General features: G+C 48.3%; 1 protein-coding gene across 3 annotated transcripts in view; it reads right to left on the reverse strand.

Annotated features, from left to right (window-relative positions):
* Nucleotides 1–6,816: 6,816 nt before the first annotated feature.
* Nucleotides 6,817–24,324, reverse strand: part of LOC126544845 (uncharacterized) — a 52,976-nt gene continuing 35,468 nt past the window's right edge. For all 3 annotated transcript variants that reach the window (XM_055062149.2, XM_050192356.3, XM_055062150.2), the window contains 3 exons: nt 21,469–21,613; nt 19,987–20,244; nt 6,817–7,894 (listed from right to left, as the gene is read on the reverse strand). In XM_055062149.2, the coding sequence (XP_054918124.1) occupies nt 7,758–7,894; nt 19,987–20,244; nt 21,469–21,613 (540 nt within the window). In that variant the 3' untranslated portion in view covers nt 6,817–7,757. The remainder of the gene's footprint in view (nt 7,895–19,986; nt 20,245–21,468; nt 21,614–24,324) is intronic.

Consider the following 24,324-nt stretch of genomic DNA (forward strand, 5'->3'; position numbering starts at 1 on the left):
CGAAAGTGATGTATGGTAAAGCGACGTCCCAGTCGCGGTGATCGTCGGAAACGTACATGGCCAGCATTTCAGTTAGCGTGCGGTTGAGTCGCTCGGTGAGGCCGTTCGTTTGAGGGTGGTACGCGGTAGCAATCTGGTGTTCTGTAGAACAGGAGCGGAGCAGATCATCGACGACCTTCGATAGAAAGTAGCGGCCGCGATCGGTCAGCAATTGGCGAGGAGCGCCGTGGTGCAGGATGACGTCGTATAGTAAGAAGTCGGCGACATCTGTAGCGCAGCTAGTTGGCAGCGCTCGTGCGATGGCATATCTCGTGGCGTAATCGGTCGCTACAGCAATCCATTTGTTTCCTTTGATGGAAATTGGAAAGGGGCAAAGGAGGTCGAGGCCCACACGGAAGAAGGGCTCTGTAGGGATATCAGTTGGTTGAAGCAAACCAGCGGGAGGCATCGCAGGCGTCTTCCGGCGCTGACACACGTCGCAAGAAGCGACATAACGGCGCACAGAGCGATAAATGCCGGGCCAGAGGAAGCGGTGCCGCAGGCGGTCGTAAGTACGGGTGATGCCCAAATCTCCAGCAGTAGGAGCGTCGTGAAGTTGCTGGAGCACGGCGAGTCGAAGGTGCTTGGGAACGACTAGGAGGAGCTCGGGGCCGTCAGGACGAACGCTACGACGGTATAAAATTCCATCGTGCAAGGTGAACATCCGGAGGGACGGGTCATTGGGCGAGGAGCTTAGGCGTTCCATAAGTGTTCGAAGAACAAGATCTTTGTGCTGCTCGTCGCCAATATGGAGGAAGCCCGACAGGGATAGAACACTGATGTCCGAGTCTGCATCGGTATCATCCGGTTGATCCACGGGATTGCGGGACAGGCAGTCAGCGTCTTTATGCAGGCGCCCTGACTTATACATAATAGAAAATGTATATTCTTGTAGACGCAATGCCCAACGTGCAAGTCGTCCAGTTGGGTCCTTCAATGAGGAGAGCCAGCAGAGGGCGTGATGATCTGTTACGACGCGGAAGCTCCGACTGAAAAGGTACGGTGGAAATTTCGCGACCGCCCATACGAGCGCGAGACATTCTCTCTCAGTAATGGAGTAATTTCGCACGGACGTGGAAAGAAGGCGGCTAGCGTAAGCGATGACACGGTCTTGACCCTGTTGACGCTGAGCGAGGACAGCGCCGATGCCATGACCACTTGCGTTAGTTCGTACTTCAGCGGGCGCAGAAGGATCAAAGTGTGACAGAATCGGGGAAGTTGTAAGCCTCTCAATCAGGGTAGAGAAGGCTTTCTCCTGTAGTGGTCCCCAAGAGAAAAATACGTCTTTCTTAAGAAGGTCAGTGAGAGGGTGAGCGATGTCGGCGAAATTTTTCACAAATCGCCGGAAATAAGAGCATAAGCCCAGAAAACTACGGACATCGTTTGTGGAACAAGGTACAGGAAAATTTCGCACGGCGTGAATTTTCTGTGGATCAGGTTGGATTCCGGCGGCGTTTACGAGATGGTCGAGCATGTTAATTTCACGGCGACCGAAATGGCACTTGGAGGAGTTTAGCTGAAGGCCAGCCCTGCGAAACACGGAGAGTATGGTTGTGAGGCGCCGCAGGTGGCTCTCAAAGTTCGGCGAAAACACAATCACATCGTCGAGATAACATAGGCATGTAGACCACTTCAAGCCGCGCAAGAGAGAGTCCATCATGCGCTCGAATGTAGTTGGCACATTGCACAATCCAAAGGGCATGACTTTAAATTGGTACAGACCGTCCGGTGTGACGAAGGCGGTTTTGTCGTGGTCCATCTCATCGACGCTAATCTGCCAATAGCCGGAGCGGAGGTCAATTGATGAAAAGTATTGGGATCCGTGAAGGCAGTCAAGAGCGTCATCAATGCGAGGCAGGGGATAAACATTCTTCTTTATTATCCTGTTGAGGTGACGGTAGTAAACGCAGAAGCACCACGAGTTGTCTTTTTTCTTTACTAAGACAACCGGTGATTCCCACGGGCTACTGGAAGGTTCAATGATGTCCTTGTCCACCATCCTGTCTACCTCTTTTTGTATGATGGCCCTTTCTGTTGCGGAGACACGATATGGCCGCCTATGAATGGGGCTGGCGTCACCGGTGTTGATGCGATGCGTGACAACAGATGTCTGGCCAAGTGGATGGTCGTTCAAATCAAAGATGTCCCGATAAGATGACAGGAGGTTTCGGAGAGCTGTTGTTTGCTCGGAAGGAAGGTCAGGGGCGATCATCTTAGAAACATCGTCCGCAGGCGTCGAGTACGAAGGAGTGGGTGACAAAGGTCCGTTGGTACTGAGGAACGATTCAGAGGTCAAAGAACAAATCTCAAATTCTTCCAAAGGAGTGATATGCGCTATGGCGATACCGTGTGGCAGCACATGCGACGAAAATCCAAAATTCAGGATGGGCACGCGAGCGCAGTTTTCGTGCATCTGGATTATGGTGCTCGGTAGGGCAATATTGCGCGAGAAAACCACGTCAGTAAGGGGTGACACGACGTACTCGCCATCAGGTACGGGAGGACAGGGCGTCAGGAGGACCTTTGTAGCCGCCTGTGGAGACAGCCTTGCAAACTCAACAGAACATAAGCGGTGTGAAGCACAAGTGGTTGCGTCGGCAGGAAGTGGTAGATTCAACTGGACAACACCTGCGGAGCAGTCAATTCGGGCAAAGTGTTTCGAAAGGAAGTCGAGGCCGAGAATTAGGTCGTGCGGACAGTGTTCAAGGACGATAAATAGAACAACGGTATAATGGCCCCCAATGGTCACACGTGCTGTGCACATTCCAAGGACAGGTGAAGTACTCCCGTCGGCGACTCGCACAGTGCACGGTACGGCGGGTGTCAGAACCTTTTTGAGCCTTCGGCGGAGAGCAGCGCTCATAACTGAAAGCTGCGCTCCTGTATCAACGAGAGATCTAACAGGAACGCTATCAACTTCAATGTCCAGTAGGTTTCCACAGGTAGGCAGGGTCAACAGAGGATTTGTGGGCCGGGTCGGAGTTGCAGCTTCACCTCCGGGAGCTGCACCGCCTAGTTTCCCGAAGCGAAGCGACCGGTTGCAGAAGGGGACGAAGAGCGGTGAACGAGCGGCGAACGATACCTACGACCTTGCGGAGACGGGGAGCGGCTGGATCTTGGTGGAGCACTGTCGGCGTTGATGTTTCTAGTCGGCGTGTAGGGCGAGAAAGTACGATTGTCTGGCACTTGGCGGTAGTGACTCGGAGATGGCCACCGAGAAGGCGACGACCAGTGGTTGCGGCAATGACGGGCGATGTGTCCAATACCGGAACAATTAAAACAGATGGGTTTATCATCCGCTGTGTGCCAGTTAGCTGGGTTGCGACGGAGTGGCGGAAAGCTTTGCGTCTGGGAGCGAGCGGCCGGACAAATCTGGTAGGTGTTCGTATGGCGGACCGAGCAGAGAGATGGAATGCCCAAACTTGCTATTTCCTCCCGAACGACCGCTTGTATAAGGGAGATAGCGGGCACGCTTTCCCGACAGTCGGAACGAACTGGGGCCGGAGTCATGGCCTCAAGCTCACGGCGATCGATGCGCGTTATATCTTCCGGTCCTGTCGGCTGAACGAACCGCGGCGGGTCTTCGCAAGATGTCGCGGCGGTATTGGGCAATCGGTCGAAAGTTTGAGCGACGCCGCGGCCCTTCGCTTGTTCGAAGCGCCGGCACTCCTTTATAATTGCATCCACAGTGGCACAATCCTTACACATAAGGAGATTGAAGGCATCGTCTGCAATACCTTTCAGTATGTGACCAATCTTGTCTGCCTCGGTCATGCTGTTATCAGCCTTGCGACAGAGGGCCAGCACATCCTATATGTACACGATATAGGATTCTGTGGACGTCTGAGCCCGGGACGCAAGCTTTCTTTTTTTTTTTTTGCTGCCAGCTAACGACCGACAGCTCTGCCAAACAGGTCTCGCATTTTTTCTTTGCAGACATGTCAGCTCGTTAGGTCAGCTTCATGTGTGTCGTACCATTGCTTCGCAGTTCCTCTCAGATAAAATATCACGTTTGCTAGCATCATTGTTTGATCCCACCTGTTGTTGTCGCACACTCGCTCGTACATCGTAAGTCATCGACGTCGGCGTTGTCCGTGCCACAACATGTCCCCGGGTCCCGCGGATGAGTGAGGATGACCGTTGGCAAGGGCTGCTGAGGCGTTGTCGCTTGTGTCGGTTGATTTGCCATTGTGGCGGCAGGTAGATGACGTCCGCTGCGAAGTTCCGTGATTGTACCCCGCACCTTCCACCAAAATGTTGCAGGAAGAAAGCAGGCCCACGAGTGTAAAATATAGTATATTTACAACTGGTGTATATGGCGTTCAGGCAACTGCCAGACTTCGTCTTCCTCTAGTCTAAATCAACTTCTTCCTTCCCTTCACCGTAACAATATCATTGCGGTCGGGGCAAGTTAAAGCCGGTCTGCACCACGTCATAGCTGCGTAGATGCCGGGGCCGATGTGTCGAACGCTCTTGCCGGTGATGCAACGGTGGGTGAGGCACTAGGACAACAGCTTCCTCCTATTGGTCTCTATCTGTCCCGTGGTTACAGGTGCATGGAACTCGCTTCGGCGCGCACGAACTGCCGTGCATCGCCCGCGAACTCGCAGAGGCACGTAGACGCGAGCCTGCGCGCGCCGGCAAGCGTACTTGTAGTTCTGGCTTTACTTTTGCAAACGCCTGTACGAGCGCATTTGCCGCCAACCAAGCTCCGCTGTGGCACCTGCATAATTCGAGTGAACCTGACATTTTAGCGAATCTTATCTGAGCAGATGAGTAGCACAAAGACAGGCGCAGGATCTTAAAATAGTAGGAGAATTATTTGGCGCTCATCGCTACTTTGTTCTTACAGACATTTTATAGAAAGATCGCATTTGATAGTCCGAATCATTTAATGTAATAATTGGTGCAGTTACTTGTCTACATTTTTTTTGCGAAAAATGCAAAGATGCCTTTCTTGATAGAGAAGCAAGCTCCGGCCAAGGCGATGTTAGTATAAACATGTGTCGCCGCCAGTCAGCAACTGCGAAAGCAGCCGCTGCGGTAGGGTCGCCGTGTGTTGCCCGCTTCTCTGGAATACGCCGCAACGCTCCCGGAACGGCTGCTTTCCGCCATCGCTGCCTTGGCAGCAGTTTGCAATGCTTCCCCATAGGAGGATTCAACTTTGTATTTCTTCCTTAAAAAACGGGCAAGAAATGTCTCAGTTTCGCCCGAAAGGTGAAGCATCGACTGCAATAGCAAATTAGTGGACAGCTAGCTACACGAAGTAAGGACAGTAGTTTTCTCAGCCTTTAAACTTGTAAACATAGGCATACTGATAAATTAAGAAGCATGGTGTGACGCGCGCACAAGCAAACCTGAACACATCTCATTTTCATGAGCGCGGAAACTCGCTGTCAAAACGTTGCAGTGAGGAAACGCGGCAGCAGCAGCGAGCGAATTGACCTTTCTGCTACCGCTCGCATCAACGAGAACTTAGCTGGGAAAACACAGGGCAGCGCGGACTCTGTACCCTTCGCAGATGACTTTCAAGACACAGCGGCCTGGCCATGCGCGTGCGACCGCCTGAAGTAGAACGCACCCCCTTCCTACGCTCCTCCCGAAGCCTTTCGCGCGACGGAAGACGGCGCCCTTCCTTCCCGCTTTCCTCCGTTGCGTGCGCGAGATTGATCAGCGATTGCTGGCTCACCCTCGCACACCTTCCCTCGCACATACAGCATATGGCACGCGGCGACAATTTTATCGCCCTCGGACTTTACATGGAACCTCACGGCGGCGGCGAAGCCGACAGCAAAAATGTGCCTGGAGTGTCTATGCAACCGCTATCGCAATACAGAGCAACGGATCAATTACAAAAGGTCGCAGTTTCGCCCGAAAGGCAAAGCATCGACTGCGATAGCAGATTGGCAGACAGCCATACGAAGTAAGGATAAAACTTTTGCGGTATCAAAGTGTAAAAATTCGCTTGCTACTTAACTAAATTATCAAGCATGGTGTCATGGTATCAAGCATCACACTACATGACCGCGGACACTCGCTGTCAAAACGCTGGCTTGAGGAATCGCGGCAGAAGCAGCGAGCGAAGTGACTTTTGAGCTGTCTATCGCTTCAGCGCAAACCGAACGACGAGAACACACAGCGCGCACAAAGCTAGGAGTCGTCGACGCGCCTAGACTGCCCTCAGCGCGCAGATGTAGACCGCGTGCAGCCGCAACATACGCAGTTGCAGCCGGAGCAGAATACTGCCCCCCCTCCCTCCCCGTCCGCCGGTGCCTCGCAACGTTGGGTGCCTCGCGTACGACGCAAAATGGTGCGCTTTCTCCCCACTTTTCTCCTTTTCGCGCGGGCGAGATTGAGTCGCGATCGTCGGTTCCCCTCGAACGCGTTCACTCGCACATACAGCGTTGGGCGCGGGGCGACGGTGTTATCGCCCTTGGACTTCGGAACACCGCGGCGACGCCGACGCTGATGGCAGAAATGCGCCAGGGTGTCCATATAAACGCTATCGCAATAATAACTGTGCAAAGTGTGACAATAAAGAGTCCCGACTATACAATACAATTTTTCTGCAGAATTTCAGTAAAAACAAAGCAGCGGTAAGAGCAAAATTTGTTTTCTACGATTTTATGAGAAAAACTTAAGTGCCCGTATGAGAAATCGACAATCCTGATTGTGTTGAGCAGTTCGCTCAAGACCATCTTTTTTCTGCACGTAATTTTCTTTTTTGTCTGCTACCGACATGGCATCCCATTCGCAGTTAGTGACCAAGAGAATTCATCTTGCTTATTACGCCTCGGTAACTATATTTTATTTAACGATTCAATACAACTGACCACTGAAGCGCAGCATTGCTGTGTGTTAGAGAGGCTTTTCAGCGTAGGCGGCGATATCATCAAAAAGAGGGCAGGCTCTCTAACACAAAATTAAAGAAAACTCTTTCTGACGGCAAGCAAATGTTTTGGCTATTCGGGATTTTGCAGTGTGACAAAATAAAGCGCTTCGGTGAGGCAAAACTTTGTTTTATTTGTGCAGTATCTTGTATTTTGAAAGTATCTGGAAAGTAGCACAATACTTTTCGTACTATGATAATTTTGGAATTTGGATATTTAGTACTGTATACAGAAGTAAATTATCTGCGCAGTATTTAGTCTCTTATTTTAGATATTTTCCTTTAGAACAGTATGCATGTCTTGTTTGCAACTAAATGAAACCTCACATGTCCTTATATATAAGGCTGCCTTGAAGTCATTTCCTTCATTACTCAAGAGATCCACTATCTGGGAAAGAAATTAACATTTTAATTGTATATTTAGAGGTGACAGCGTAACATTTCCTTCACAAAGAAAGAATGTTCAGGTACCCGCTTCAGGAAAGGCGTAATTTCACGTGGAACCAATACATGAAAACTAAAGATCTTCTGCGCGTTTCTGACCAATCCTTGATTTTGGAGTGAGATCAAAAAAGTGCCAAGTGATGTTTTCTTTAACACAGTAACTATATTTATAGTGCATCAGCCGCATGGCATCTTCCATCTCTGATTTCCGCAGTGATCGCCCTTAGAACAACGATTTTGTGTTCCCTTTCGTACTGGTGTGCGTATAGCACGATTGAAGAAAGCCAGCGAATGCGAGTGCAAGAGCGTACAAAATCATCGTTCAAGGGACGGATGGCTTCTTCGACAAGACTTGAGCTCTCGCAGTGGGTGCTCCAGAAAGCTGTCAAAGTCCGCGAGCTGCCTGGCGTTGCAGGTAGGCGTTTCGCAGGTCCTTGCGCAGGTTCTTGCCAGTGTCAGACTTCGGGATGGTCGCCACAAACTCCACGCCTCCATGGAGGTGCTTCTGCGGGGCGGTATTCGCTGCAACAAAAAATGATGCCCGGTTGCAGAATCTTTAAGCGCAGGACGTTTGTGCAGAACGTTTAAACGGGACAGCCGCGCATTCTCGTATTTCTACAAGTCTTGAATTCTGCAGAAATTCGTAAGAGACTTACCCCCGTATTCAGAAATCCATGTTAACTTGAAGCCCACGCTGGACTTGATTTAAATGACGCCTGTAGTGAACACACTAAAGGAAATGCAACGAGCGTCTTGGGCGCGTTCTCAACAGGCGTCGCTTATATCAAGCCAAGCATGGGCTTCAAGTTAAGATGCATTTCTGAATACGGGGGTAAGTGAACTGTCAAGCGTGAATGGTGAGAAGTGGGGACACACTTAAGGAAAAGAAGCCCACGTAAGAGATGGACTTTCGCGCTCCCTTCTCACTCGTTAGTGACACGAAGGCCAACGTAGCTAGAGGCTTGCAAGATATGAAAGCTTGGCGAGTTGGTTAGAAGGAGAAACGACACACTGCGTGAGCAAGACACAAAAGCCGAAGACGAAAGAGACGTTGCTGGAGCGCTTGGCTGTATACAGAAACACTATACGCTTGTCGAAGTTTCAGTGTTGTGACAAAGGAAACAAGAAAGCCCCCGTTCAGTGCTTCCCGGCCAGTTTCCACGCCTTTGCATTAAGGCGTGTGCAAATATTCGAAATTTCAAACATTTCAAAAATTAATTGAGTAGTGTTTGGTTTGCTATTTGACTCGTACTCAGATTGAGGGGTTCTTATTCGGAAGTTTATTAGACCGGATAGCACTGTTCTGGATAACTACGGTTGTTGGAGGCGTTGACAGGAAGAGCTAGGCAAGTGCCGCCTGCAAGAGGACGCTTCGTTGAACAGACGTCCAAACTTCGACAAACGAGCTTGAGCTACAGCCCATGTATATTAATATGTCTTCTTCAATTAGGTAGCGCGTATTTTTTCGTGTCAGCCCGTATAAGTACCAACGAAATCAAAACGTTCGCACACATAGTGTTCGTGGCTTTCTTTGTGTGTTAATATGCACGCCATCCTCCGTAATCTTTGTCGTGCTGTGCTAATAGTGGCTTTTGAAAAAGTTCGATTCTGGCTGGTAGCCCACATGGATCAACGCACGGTGCTCATTCTCGAACCAAGCAAATCACCATGTAGTTCCCATGATAAATACTTGATCACAGAAGTGGGAGAGATTACTTGATTTGGAAGGCTTAATCAATTAGGTGTACGAGAGAAGATGGGGAATCAAGGGGCTCGATTTTTGTTAATTACGGCCACATAAAGCTAACAGACCATGAAGACAAAGAAAGCATCGGGGAAATTAGCGGTGGTTGAATTGAAATGCAGAAAATAACAAAGAAAAGGGAAATGAAAGTGGACGGAAAGATAGCTTATCGGCGGTGAGAGCCGAGCCCATAACCTCCCCACTGCGCGTGCGTTGCACCAGCGATTGCGGTACGACGACGGCTATCAATCCGTCCACTAACTTGGGCATCTATGTTTGCTAGATCTAGCCCCGCGAATGTTAGTCATGGTGGGCGGATGTGGAGCATCCTTTTTTGCCCTATGGCGTGACGTAATACGTGAACTTAGGAAAGTAGGCACGTGGCTAATATATCCTCCTATGCTACCTACTGACATCAAGAATGCCAGATTCGAAACCCTCGCTATGAATGAATCAGAGAAGGGAAACCGAGGGGCTCGGCTATATATACTGTAATCAAGCTGCCACGGGAGTTCGGCGCCTTGAACGGGTTCCAAGCGGTACACGACAGACCCAAATCTCAGCCGGCCCAAAACCAATTATTCCCATGACCTACTGCCGCTATATCCGTCTGCTTGCCCTTCTTACCATTCTCTTCCTCTTCTTTCACTAGCGCGTTGATTCTTACTGTTACAATATATATATATATATATATATATATATATATATATATATATATATATTTAGTGGTGGCGCTGGCTAACACTGCCAGGGTTCAACTACGAAACGTAAATACCCAAGAAAGTGGATGGGGCAACGTCGTCGCGGTAGCTCAATCGGTAGAGCATCGCCCGCGAAATGCGAAGGTTCTGGGATCGTTCCCCCCCTGCGGCAAGTTGTTTTTTCATCCACTTTCATTTCCATTAATTTATCGTTCCTTCATTTCATTTATTAAGCACAAGTATTTTCCCCTATGTTTTCCTTGATGTCAGTGTTTCTTGGCTTCTTATGATATGACTAATAAAGATCAGGCACCTCGGTTAACCCCTTTTGTTCTCGTTTATATATATATATATATATATATATATATATATATATATATATGCGTGTGTTCTCTATACCTGGCGTTCTCCATATATCACGCGCTTTCAAAATTTGTAACGCTTTGCGACTCGATGACAAGAGTTTTGCACCTTGTATCAGTTATGATTTCTTGTTTGTGAAAAGAATATGTGTGTTGGAAAAGTACTCGCATTTTTGCGGTGTGCGAGGAATTTTTATGCGTAATATAAAATTTTAAGTGAAGATGAAAAAATATTCGGGACCCGTTTTGCGACTGCCCTCATCTGAACAGCTGGCTCGTCCCTTGTTTGTAGTGGCAGCAGTATAGCGCTTTCCCAGTAGGCTGGTGCGTCGTTCGTGTACACGGGGAGCATTTCAGACAGCAGATGTAATTAGAGATCAATGCCAGAAATAGGTTTTCCCGACTAGACTCAAAAAAACATGCTGTACGCGCTCTCGCGTGCTTGCTACCTCAGCCTGCCGTAGTTGGAATATGGATGCAGGGGCCCAGAAAACGCAAGGTCAGCTCATTTCATGGCAAAAAAGATGCAGGAAAGACGCAATCTGAGTCACTCTTCTTTATTTCAAAAAAAATAACGAGTTCAGAAATCAATGCGAGTGTGATTTTTATCTTATTATTAGAAGGACACGCATCGTTGGGAAGACCATACATGGGTTTTAAAATAGGCTCTATTTTCTCCCTTAAAATAAAATAATGCAACATGTTTTAGCAGTGCTAAATTTGCCAGGCCTGGGTAGGTACTCTATAAAATTTTCATAAAAATTGTCAGTGATAATTTATTTAAAACATCTCTGAAATATTCCAATTCTCGGTATTTCTTCCATGTTTGGCATTTTTGGGGTCTTATAACGGTACAAATACATGCTGTAGTTGCATACTTCTTTCTTTAGTTTGCGAGAAACCTTCTGAAGAATTGTCAGAAATATATTTCAGCTTCATCCCTTAGCTAAAATAGCCTCCCAAAAATCCCTTATTTCTGGATCAGTCAGAGGCAGTTGCTCAAAAAACCAAAGTTTGGCAGTTTTTCAAAAACATACTCTAGGTCACATAAACTTAAGTTCCCGTGGGCCAATAGTAATATGGGAATAAATTTACCGAGAAAATTTGACAGGTCACAATGCATTAGTTTTAGAGTGACAGGCCTTCGAAATTGTGAAGTCTGCTAGTCTTCAGAACGCTGTTTTCCATATTTAGTGAAATAAGAATTTTTTCAAGAAATCCGCGTTTTGTTTGTGTCTTTATCTGAACACACCCAGAGAGTAAGGGCACCGGTACAGTGGGATTTGCTACCCAATTAAGTTAGTGGGGTTTGCTTTGTTTACAAGCGCTGCTTCCGTTGCCCAAAGATAATTAGGCCGCTTCAGTTCTAAATGTGTGAATGACGAGTGTCACGACGCAGCACATAACTATTAATTTAACGCAATGATAAACACTATAGTCTATCTAACCACCGCGTTATGATGGCGGCTACACGGCATAATAGACCGCGGGTGAGACGAGGCAGAGTTGCAAACATAGAAACAGGGTATTTTCAGTGTGGTTATACGGATATTTTCATGCAAAAAGCGTAAGTTCAACACTTTTTACAATGCCTACAGTAGGGCCGTTAGACTAGCAAAAAAGAATTCATTTACAGACTTCTGGTCAGTGTTGTGGTGCAGCATAGTTGGATTTCGTGATGGTCGAGGCTAAGGCGTTTGTCCCTCGCGCTGGTCAATGCGTGTCGCACGTGGTCGCAATTCCGCGAAACGCAGATGTCGCATGTGACCATGACTGCACGACGGCGGCAGTTTAGGCTGTGTTGCGCAAACTCATCTTGGTGTTTCTAACTAGAGACTACAGGGCGTTTCAGCGAACACTTTCAAAATTTTTTGAAAAATGCCCGTGGCAGACAGCACAATTCTAGTCCATGAGCTGATCTACTCGAAGAGGCGGAAATCACTTGCACAAAAAATTGAAATGCATAATCAACTAATCAACAAAAATCCACTAATTAAATTTTAAACTAATTACGTTGCGGCACACACTATAATTTACAAATTCTGGCCAGTGAGTTCGCAAGGCGGATCCACTTAAAAGGAATTGTGCGGATGGCACCATATAGAAGGTATGTGCCGTCAGACTTGCGGTAAAAATGCACTACCGTTCCGCTTTCATAACAAAACGTCGTTTTATGCATTGAAGGACAACAGCTACTGGAACGCCAATGCATTTCGACGAAAAGTTCGGGAATAACTATCTCGAAACTAATGTCATCTTGAGAATTAGTTCCAAGTAGATCTACCTGGCCAACTCTCCGGCTAGAATTTGTAAATTGCAATGAGGTAATTAATCAAAAACGTAATTAGTGATTTTTTTAATTAGTCCATACTGCATTTCAATTTGTTTTGTGCAAGTAACGTCGGCCTCTTCGAGTAGATCAGCTCATGGATTAGAATGGTACTGTCTGCCTCAGGCAATTTTCAAAAATTTTTGAAGAGTTCGATGAAATATCCGGTATAGTATTCGAAGAAAAGATGCCTACAATTCTTGGGAAGCACACACACAAACAAAACACGAGAAAGAAGAGAGGGCAAGCGCTTGTCCTGTCTTCTTTCTCGTCTTTCGTTTGTATGTGATCTAGCTGCCCAAGAATGGATAGGTTCCAATTCGCCCGCTTTTCAACCCTTCCATGCCTACAAGCACGCATTGTAACCGTGCACGAACCTGTGACATTAGCTTAGAGAGCTCATCGTATTTTGTGCAATCCTGCTGAGCGCGACGAAAAACTATGCAGGTCCCACGCACTGTGTAAATGTGTGCGTCAGTGATGTTTTTTTTTTTTTTTTTTGCAAAAACCATCACCGTAGAGTTTAAGACATGCCACCAGACAACATCGACAGATCGGCCCGCGCTACCGATCGGTGGCCGGACCACCAGTTTGTCCCGCTACCAACCGAGCCACGTTTCCAAGTGTCTTGGACATTGGGCACGGTGAGATAGCGAAATTTCACGCTTCACGTGACATAAACCAATGTTTGAAAAATTGGAACATCCTATGGGAATACCACCAACGGCATATTGTTCGTAGTCGTCTTGACTTACTGAAATTAAGTGTGATTAGTTAGCAAGTTAGAAATTAGTCAAGTGCAATAATGCAATGCTCTAAGATATTCGTTTTAAGCATAGATTGAATTCGACAAGTTCTAAAGCGCGCTCAGAAACACCCAATAAAATTGACTACGCGATCACTTATGTGTTTTTTTTTTTCGCCGGCTCTGAAAAGAAGCTATGAGATATACAATAAATTGCATCAAGGCGCGCTTGCGCATATGGATTCAAGCGCTCTGAATCCTGTTTCCAAAGAACAAAGCCCGCATATCCGTAACAAATAATAATAATAATAATAATAATAATAATAATAATAATAATAATAATAAAGAAAGTGATCGGTCACAGCGGGTTCACAAGGCCTACCAGGAAGCCACGTCCCCACCGTCGTTGTGAAGATGGAAATCCGCCACGGCAATAAATGATGACATAAACCCTGCACTGAGGAAAGACGAAAACACGGTCGCCCCCCCTCTCCTTTTTTTTCTTTATTTTTATGATGGGCATGCGTGCTTCTCTTATTGGTAACATGATAGAGAGGACTGTAATCCGGACGCGAAAGCGCGCAGTGACATCATTCTCTTTTTTACCTGTTGCAGGCTTTCTTCAGAGCCCGGAAGAAAGAACCACGTAAGCATAATTGAAAGAAATTTGTTGTTTTCTCCTGAACACGAACCTTGTCAAGCACAACTTCTGCGAAAAGAAATATCCAAGCCTTTACGTTTTGAACGTCACTGAATAGTTTAGCAGGTCCAGGTGAGAATACGAATCCAGAAGTGATCCAGAACGAGCAGATGTGCAGCCGCCGCCGCCGCTGCCATGGCAATCTCAAACTGCGATATTTTCGTTTTTCACTTTATGTTCTCGTAAAGCCGCTCCAGGGCATTTCGCGCCGGACAGGTTATACCGAGGGATATACTGAGGAACACTGCCGCTCTACTAACGTCTCACCTCCCATTTTCTTCCTAAACCCAATTTTTTTCCAGCCTCCCGTTCGCTCTCCTAGGGTGCCTGGATGTCATTCTGACCCGAGGCTCCGTCCGGAGCGGCGGGCAAGGAAGACATCCAAGAACCGTGCACGCTCTCCTAGATTTAACGCCTCCCTTTAGAGAAAAGGAGGCCCCTACAGTAACTCAATGCTCCCCTAGGAGCGGCGCTGGCATCGAGGCATCCTCTGCTCTCCTAAAGCCCCTTGATAAATTGAAAGTAGCGACACTCTCCTCCTCATGGCGCTTTCCTCCTAGATTCTCCTCGCCCGCCGGCTGCGCACGGCACGCTTTTCCTCCTGGGCTCTCGCGGACGGGCCGTATGATTCTGTGGAGGCGTGTTATTTTGGGCGAGTTGCGCGCCCCAGTGGGGTTGAAAATTTTGAGAAATGCTAATAACAGCATCGATAATGCTGGAGGCAACGTTTATGAGGAAGTTGGTTTTTTCTTAAAGCCGTATGAACGGGGTATAACGATGTAAAGGGGCGAGTTCTATACTCCAGACAATTTTTCTGCCTCATGACCGTGTTAGACCTCGAAGCCACCAGGTCTAACACGGTCGATGAACTCGTCGCAAAACTCATACAGAAGTACCTGCCTGTCCGTCGCGACAGAGATCCGTCGACCCAACTCCTGGACTACCGAGGCCCTCCACGCCCCGAGCTGGATGAAGACTTCTCCATTGCCGAGGTCAGACAGGCCATCTTCGTGCTCAACCGCAAGTCTGCGCCGAGTCCGGACGGAGTCACCAACCAACAGAATGTTGAGAAACCTCGACGACACGTCGATTGTCTTTTTGACCGACAAGATAAACGAGTCCTGGAAAAGCGGCATTGTACCGGCAGAATGGAAGACGGCCTGCAAGGTGCTCATTCCCCAGCCCGGCAAGGCCCCGAACATCGAAAACTTGAGGGCGATTTCTCTGACCTCCTGCGTCGGCAAGGTCATGGAGCGCGTCGTCTTCAACAGGCTTAACGGGTACCTCGAAGAAAACGAGGTTTACACGTACAACATGATCGGCTTCCGCGCCGGACTCTCAACGCAGGATGCCATGAAACTAATCAAGCATCAGATTGTGGATGGCCGTTCCATAAACGTCAAGGCTCTGCTCGGTCTGGACCTCGAGAAGGTTTTCGACAACGTGCTCCACACCTTCATCGTCAAGACCATTTCAGACCTGGGTCTCGGTTCCAGATTCCACAACTACGTCAGCTCTTTTCTAACAGGAAGGCCAAGCTTCGCATTGGAGACTTCCGCTCCGAAGATGTGCCCCTCGGAGGGCGGGGCACTCCTCAGGGCGCCGTCATCTCCCCAACACTCTTTAACATCTGTATGATTGGTCTTTCCGAGAGGTTGGCGCGCGTCGAGGACGTCAAGCACACCATTTACGCCGATGACATCACCATATGGTGCTCCCGCGGCTGCGAGGGCAGAGTCGAAGAAGCCATGCAGGAGGCGATCGACGTGATCGAGGAGTATCTCCGCCCCACCGGACTTCGATGCTCCCCCGCCAAGTCGGAGCTCCTACTTTACAGAAAAGAGAAGGGAGGCAGACCCAAAGATTGGAAGCCAGTCTCTGAAAGCAGCATCAGACTTCGCACTTGTGACGGGGGGGGGGGGGGGTGATACCCAGGGTCGACGTTATTCGAGTCCTGGGCATGTTTGTCGAATTCAACGGCGGGAACGGAACTGCTCTCCGCAAGATCATCGCAAAGACGGACAACGCTTTCCGCCACGTTCGCAGAATCGCAAACCGGCATCGAGGCATGAAGGAAAACAATCTTCTCGGGCTGATCAATGCCTTCGTACTCTGCCACCTCACGTACACGATTTCTATGCACAACTGGCTCAGAGCGGAGCGAGACAAGCTCAACGTTCTTATCCGCAAAATAGTCAAGAGGGCTCTCGGGCTACCCATCAGGACCCATACCGAGGATCTCTTGAAGCTGGGGGTACATAACACCGCCGAGGAGATTGCCGAAGCCCAAGAACGCGCGCAACTCAGTCGCCTGGCCACCACAGCGGCAGGTAAACGCATCCTCGAAGAGCTGGGTTACCACTCTGCGGAATTCTCGATGGTCAGTACCCCGATCCCTAGGTGCATTCGAGACAAGTTCGTAGTGGCCCCTGTGCCCCGAAACGTCCATCCCGTACACAACGAGGGCAGACGCAAGGCCACAGCAGCAGCCATCCTCAAATAGATCAAGCGACACGACATTAGCGCAAGCTTCGTCGACGCTGCGGAGTACAGTGACGGGAAGACCTTTGCCGTCGTTGTGGTCGACTCGAGCGGAAACATTTCCAACAGCGCCTCGATTCGCACTTCAGACCCCGGAGTCGCCGAGCAAGTCGCCATCGCCCTCGCCGTGCTAGACGGTCGTCGGTCCGAAATCTATAGTGATTCCAAAACGGCAGTTAGGGCTTTTCAGAAGGGTTGCATCGCCAAGGAAGCTGTTCGTCTTAGCGGCTCGAGTCCACATGCTCTCACAAACCATTCAATTCACTGGTTTCCCGCTCACGTAGGATCGGTCGAGGGTGCTCCCCCGAACCTCAATGAGTCTGCCCACGAGGCTGCGCGTGACCTCACCGACCGCGCTTCCTCTATAAGGAGCACTGACTCCCCTCCTCTCTACGGTCACAGGGACGCTCCCGCTACTCACAACGAGATTATTAAATATTTCTACATGTCCAGAAGGGTCTTTCCACCCCCTCACCCCAAGTTGAATAGGGCGCAAGCCGTGTCGCTTAGGCTCCTACAGACCAGCACATATCCGTGTCTGTCCGCTCTCCACGAGGCTTACCCCGACGTGTATCGCGACGACGCCTGCCCGTCCTGCGGCCAGACCTCCACTCTACCTCACATGCTCTGGGAGTGCGGGTCGACATATCCCAAGTTCATTAAGGAGGAGTGGGACTCGCTTCTGCGTAGCCCCGCTCTAGAAAAGCAAATCCTGGCCGTCCGGCGTGCCCGCGACCGGGCCGGTGGGCTAGACCTGCCGGTCCCGATGTGGGACTAGCCGGGTGCGCGACGAGTTCGCATCCTCGCCGGACCTACAATAAAGTTTACTCACTCACTCACTCACTCACTCACTCACTCACTCACTCACTCACTCACTCACTCACTCACTCACTCACTCACTCACTCACTCACTCACTCACTCACTCACTGCCACATGATCAGATGTTTTACTTTGTGCGTCTGATCTAGTATTGCTTGTGACACATCCCTTTGTGTGTGGCTTATTAAGCGAAAGCCTTAGACCTCTGTTTCAAGGTCCCGTTGTGAGCTACAGAAAATATCACGTGACCAAATGAAGGCGGGAACCGAACCAAAGCATGTGCAGCCGCGTATAAGGGATGATTAATGATTAGCAAAGTAATGATTGATTAGTGATTGGATTAAGATGAATTCGGGTGTATTAAGGAGGATTAAGGTGGATTAAAGTCGATGAGGTGAATTAGGGTGAATGAAGGTGAATTAAGGTGCATAAAGAATGACTAAGTTGGATTAAGGTCAATGAAGGTCGATTAGGGTGGATGAAGGTGCGTTGAGGTGCATTAAGGACGATTATAGTGTATTAGGGTGGATTAAAGTGCATGAAGAAGGATAAGGGGGATTAAGAAGGATTAAGGTGCATTAAAGAGGATTATGGTGGGCTAGGGTGAATTAAAGTGAATGAAGGTGGATTAGGGTGGATTAAGGAGGATTAGGCAAGACTAAGGTACATGAATGTGGATTCGGGTGGATTAAGGTGAATTGCGGACGATTATAGTGGATTAGGTTGGATTAAAGTGAATGAGAGAGCATTAGGGTTGATAAGGAGGATTAAAGTGCATTAAGGATGGTTAGAGTAGTTTACGGTCGATGAAGGTGGATTAGGGTGCATTAAGGAGGAATGTCGTGGATTATGGTGGATTAAAGTGACTAAAGGAGGATTAAGGTCGATGAATGTGGATTCGGTGGATTAATGTGCATTAGGAGGATTATAGTAGACTAATCGCTCTTAATACTCAATGAACCCTAGTTCACCTTAGTCCACCCTAATCCACCTTAATGCTCCTTCATCCACCTTAATACTCCCAATCCACCTTAATAAAACCTAATCAACCTACATCGCCCCTAATGCACCTTAGCCTACCCTATACGGTCTTAATCCTCCTTTATCAACCCTCATCCATCATAATCCGCCGTAATCCACCTTCATCCACCTTAATCCTTATTCATGCGCCTTAATCCAACTTAATCCTGCTTAATAGTCCCAATCTACCTTAATACACCTATTTCCACCTCTATCAAACCTAATCCAGCTTCATGGTCCCTAATCCACCTGAATCTACCCTAATCCATCCTAATGGGTCTTAATCCTCCTTTATCAACCCTAATTCACCTTAATCCAGATTAACCGACCTTAATCTTCCTTTATCCACCTCAATCCTCCCTAATCCTTGTTAATGCACCCTAATCCACCCTAATCGGTCTTAATACCCTTTCATCAACCCTTCACCTTAATGCACCATAATCCGCCTTAATCCTCCTCCACCCAAATTAATATTTATTGATGCATCTTAACCCTTCTTTCTTAATGCACTCTAATCCACCTTAATCTTCGTTAATACACTCTAATCAACATTAATCCTCCCTAATCCACCGCATGTCAATCACTAATGATTAATTAATTAACTTGGGTAATCATTCTCTTATACAGGGGTGGACATTCTTTAGGTCACCTCTGGCATTCCTTGGGTCACGTGATACTTCCAGTTTACAACGCGACCTTGAAAGATAGAAATCTAAAGGCTTTCGCCTTAAAACTTAAAAAAAAAACTCAATGTTGACTAGCTAACGCTCATCACCTGCAATACCACGGTTATACTTGCCACTAATTTTTTCAGGGTGCAAAGCAGAATCGATAATGCTGCACTTCCGACTGAATAACAACAGTTAGCGACGTGCGAGGTGATGGGGCCGCCCCAGAATATTAAGCATACTCAGGACAACCGCAATAAAACGCTGGTGAGCAGGCCGGAAGAATGAAAAAAAAAATGCAGCATTAGGGGATGCTTTGCTATGAGCTATAAGAAAGACGCCTCAGCTCGCAAACAACGCTGTTCTTTGTCGCAACAAAGTTATTTCGGCCAATGTCATGCAGCCACTGCTTGCTGCGCAAGCCGTCACGCTTTCCTTGTGGCATCATAAAAACGGCATAATCATCTTCAGGCTTCTTGCTGCAGTTATATGCGCAACAGCCCGGCATAGCGCTAGCACATACAGCAGGAAACAGCGTACAACGTTCGCTACGCCGAGCTAAAGCGCCGAGCCAGCCATGCTCAGGAGGAAAATGGCGCGAACGAAAAAGAAAAACACAAGCAAGACTCCAGATCCGCGCGTTTCCAAGGGCAACGGCAGGGAGACCAATCGTCGTGCAGAAAAACGGGGGCAAAAGTGGTTGCCGCGGGGGATCGCGCAAGGGGCGAGGAGGAGGCTCCGAGGCCGCGCGGCGGCGGCTGAGTTCACAGAGTGTCGCTACTTTCAAATTATAAGTAATTATAAGGGATTTTATGCTCTCAAGACTCGCGGCGCCCCCTGCAGGCGCGGTGCGGCAGAATGTGCAGACCGCAGGCGAAAAGCGGCTGATTGAGGCAAAGAATGCGTCGCATTAAAAGTCATACTGACGAACAAGCGAAATTGGCTCATATTCCCCTGGACGTTTAACTCCCCCCAGCTTCTCACCAGAGACGAGGGCTCGTAGCTCGGCTGCGGTGGCCTCGCTGGGCGCGTATCCAGCGTTCAGTACGACGAACGCCCTGGGCGCCTCGCCGAACTCGGAGTGAGGGACGCCCGCCACGGCTGCCTCCTTGACGGCCTCGTGCTGCGTCAGCACTTCCTCGATCTCGGAAGGGGCCACCTGCCGGTCCATGCACTTGAACATATCCTTGATGCGGTCCATCACGTAGAACTCGCCGGACTCGTTGTAGTAGCCGATGTCACCTGTCCGCGCATATATGCGTACGTGAGGCCACGCTTCTAGTGCACATTTTTAATGTTCTCGGTGGCAGGCTTGCAGGCTCTCATGAGCGAGGCTTCCTACCTATCTGCTTTGCCCTATACAGGGCGCCACCGAGAGCAGATCTATCTCGTGTAAATAAATTAGAATTACAATCACATGCACGCACACGGAAGGGCCCAAGCCCATTACTGCACACACACTTGGACACAAGCGGGATTATTAAGCGTATTCAACAAGACTGTTGGTGCGGTAATATTCCAGTGCGGAACTTTGGCGACTTTAGCGACTATTGAGTTGCTCGAGCGACAGAATCAGGACACATCATCAAGAGTACTACATGATCACTTTGCTTGAGAGAGAGAATGAGCGAAATACAAGAGTAGAGATTGTCGGTCCATCCTCAGTGAGAGATAAATTGAAAAAGCCGCATCGTTACTTTTTTTATATTATTCAATGCATGTAAGGAAATGTTGGCGCCTCTTAGAGATGCCGGCAACGGCTGCGCTCCGACGTGGGATGAAATAACTCAGCGGAAAAATACAGAACAATAATTATGCAAAAAAAAAGAACAGTTAGGCAGAGTTCGAGCCACCGGTTCCCATGCTATCACATTCACAAAACGAGGTCCGACACAGTTGCTGCACCAGAAAACAAATTAAATTTGGCCAACCTGAAAGAAAGAAAGGTAACTACTTGGAGAACATAATTCCAGAGATGCGTCCGTGTATATTCATTGCGTACGTGGTGACACGACAAAGCGATGCGTGGAACGTGGGCACAGCTGTTCGGCGAGATGTGCTATTGTTTCACAGAGCATGAATAAAAGAACGCGATGAAACAAATTAGGACTGTTCCTTTTTTTAATTTAGGGGTTTTACGTGCCAAACCAAGATATGATTATGAGACACGCCGTAGTAGTGGACTCTGGAATAATCCTGACCACGTGGGGTTCTTTAACGTGCACCTGGAGGTTTTGCATTTCGTTCCCATCGAAATACGGCCGCCGCCGCTGGGATTTGATCCCGCGCCCTTTATACTTAGCAGCGCAACAAAGCAGACCTCGTCGAAATAACTCGCATATGTCAGTTCGATACACCATAGGTGACGGTCATTCTCCGTGAAAGTCATTGCCCGCCATAAAAGTGCGCGTTCGAAATACGCTGTACAAATGTACAAAGAGGTGATTTTTGCTAACTACCACATACCAGTCCGTATAAAACCGTCTTCGTCATAAAGATTGGCTGTGGCCTCGCTGTTGTTCATGTAGCCACTAACGCATGTAGGACTTTTCATGCGTATTTCTCCTGTTTCCTTGGGGCCCAGTTTCTCGCCCGTGTTGACATCAACGACCTGCACGAAGGATGAACAATTTGCAACAACCTGGCCGTTCCATGAAAAGAAAAGCAAGAACAGCGAGTCGGCCTAGTTGGAACAGATTCATCTTAAAACTTTTGCGCGCAAACAAACAGGGACGGAGAAAAGGCCAACACAAGGACGAGCGCTTGTGTTGCCCTTTTCTTCGTCCCTGTTTGTTTGCGCGCAAAAGTTTTAAGATGAAAAGCAAGAGGCCAAAAAATTTTAACTCTGTATACATTCAAACACCGTGTGCCATCAGCCGGTGGTTGACAGAATGGTTCTGTCAGCGTCTCCAGCTTCTACGCTTGTCAAGCTGTCAAAACATGTTGATGTTTGTCGCGTCAGCGTGGATGCTGGTCGGCAAACAAGGCAGTCTGCTACTGAAGTTGTCTGAAGACCACCTGCCGACTCTCTGCCCATCGTCAGCATGGCGTCTAATTGTTGGCATAGTGTGACAACGCTTTAAGGAACCCTTCCGTCTGTTAAAGGGACACTAAATAGTGATACTAAATATACTAAATAAGTTTTTACGGGTAAAGTAGTCTTCCAAGACTCTAGCTTCAGTCGTATCGCGAAAAAAGATTTATCGCTACCGAAGGTGATTAACTCTTTCCCTAGCGCGAAAAAGGCAGGACATTGTACCAAATTTACCGGAAATATTCTTTCGCTCAGATTTTAGAGCTTTTTCTTCTGAATAAAACGGCATGATTATTTCAATTCAATGGGGCTCCTTTACTTCACAAATTGCGAATAAAGATAGGTTGAAGAAGGCTTCACTGCCCAGCGCTGCTGTCGTGCAAAAAAGCGTTTTGCAGGGTTCGATACAATACGAAACATACGAACACGAATAAAAAATAACCTAGACGTTGCAAAAACATGCATGTAAATAGTGGCTACTTGTACGCAGCTCCTAAAGTAGATAGTAGGCCGTCTTCGTTTGGTAGACTTACGACCAGCCGCAATGTCTTTTGGGCCATTCATAGAATAGTCGTCATCAGGCTCCTCAGATGAGAACACATCACTTTCTGTTTCCGAGCAAAACTCTACAGAGCTGTCGTCTAATGAGGAGTCACCAAAACACATTCTTTTGCACTCACTTTCATCGTCTCGCTTCGAGGAGCCAGCCGTGCTTATACCTATATATATATATATATTGGCGTTGATAAGCGGCAGAAGTGGTCCAAGTTCGTGCGCGCCGCTGGACGCTTAGAATAGATGCCGTTGAAGAGCAGCCAAGCCAGATTTGCTCATTTAATTTCGAGCGTGCCTGGTCTAAACGAAATCCGCTGAGCTTAGAGCAGTCCAATGATCTTCCACCAAGACTGCGTACCCCCAAGCCTGATGCTGTGCCGACTATTACCCCGTCTTGTGCCCTGCTCCGGAATATGCTTCATTCCCAAAGCGCCCTCGACGAATGGTTCGTACTACTTGTAGCGGTGCGTACGCATATTGATAGCTGTCGCTAGCCGCACTTTCCGAGTCGCTGCTTTGTATAGTGGATTCAACCAAAAGTGGTCGGTCATGTCTAATACGGCGGCGACTCCCGCCTGCAAGAAATAGTCACCGCTTGAGTACAAAAACGAGGACGACGATGATGGCGAGGACATCGCGAATCACGTGCAGGCGTAGCAGACGAACTATAGCAAAACGAAGCTCGCGTGTTGGCGAGCGCGCTGGCGTGCGTACGTCACAGTTTTGTGCGATCACGTGCCCAGCTGTGTTTACATTCCTGCTTTGGCCACCTTGTTGCTCTCTGAAACCGATACTTGGACTGGTCGCTACAAACAAGACTCAAAATAATTACCTGTCGTGCTTTGAAGCAAATGATGTTTCGGGCCGTGATTACTGGCTCATTAGCTACTTATTGCAGCGGAAAAAAGAAGATCGAACATTTTTGTGTCACTACTCCTTTAAGGTCACACTTTCATTTCCCTTATTTTGCGCAGAACTCCGGCTCCCGTATGCGTCAGTGCAACGTCACGAATTTCGATGTATTTTAACGTACCTTGGCCATTTTGGAGCAGAAAAAGTTCTTTAAGTTTGCTAGATTTAGCCTTCAGTTTCTCTAGCATGTAATGTAATCTTTATTTACCGAGAATTAACTGGAGCCGTACAAACATTGTGGAAATGCATGACGTCACGGCCAGCCGGAGCGCGTACATCACGGTCACGTGTCCATCAATCTTTGGCTTTTGCGCTTTTTCTGGCCTATAACAAGCCACTTTGAGAAGGGTATTTCGGTTACATCAAAAGAAAGACTCACTAATACAGCTTAACACAGCACTGCCCGCACCATGCGAGGAAGATAGTTAGTTTGGCAGTGGTTATAGGCGCAACCAAGGAAAGGCCCACGTGGCTAATCATCGGATACACGCGGCCTGTCGTCCCAATGTGCACTAGCCATTCTTTGGCGAAACAAAGGGGACAGAGAGCGTGCTAACCAGGGAAACAAGAAAGCTGCGCTAAAGCGCTGCTTTCTTGAACTCGGCCTGTGGGAAGGTTTTATTACTCACAACTTGGAATTTAGGGCAATGAACTACAGATCTTAACTGAATTGAAGACACCCGCTGAACCAATTGTCAGGAGTACGTGGCCCGTCGCCGCCGCCTGTACTCCCTATACTGAGGTGAGAGGAAGAAGACGAAGGGGGTGAGGAAGACGACAAGGAGGGACAGACGACAGACGTGAGCGGAAGTGGGCGAAGC

This window comes from Dermacentor andersoni, chromosome 1, assembly GCF_023375885.2.
Source record: "Dermacentor andersoni chromosome 1, qqDerAnde1_hic_scaffold, whole genome shotgun sequence".
In the NCBI taxonomy this organism is placed as follows: Eukaryota; Metazoa; Arthropoda; class Arachnida; order Ixodida; family Ixodidae; genus Dermacentor; species Dermacentor andersoni.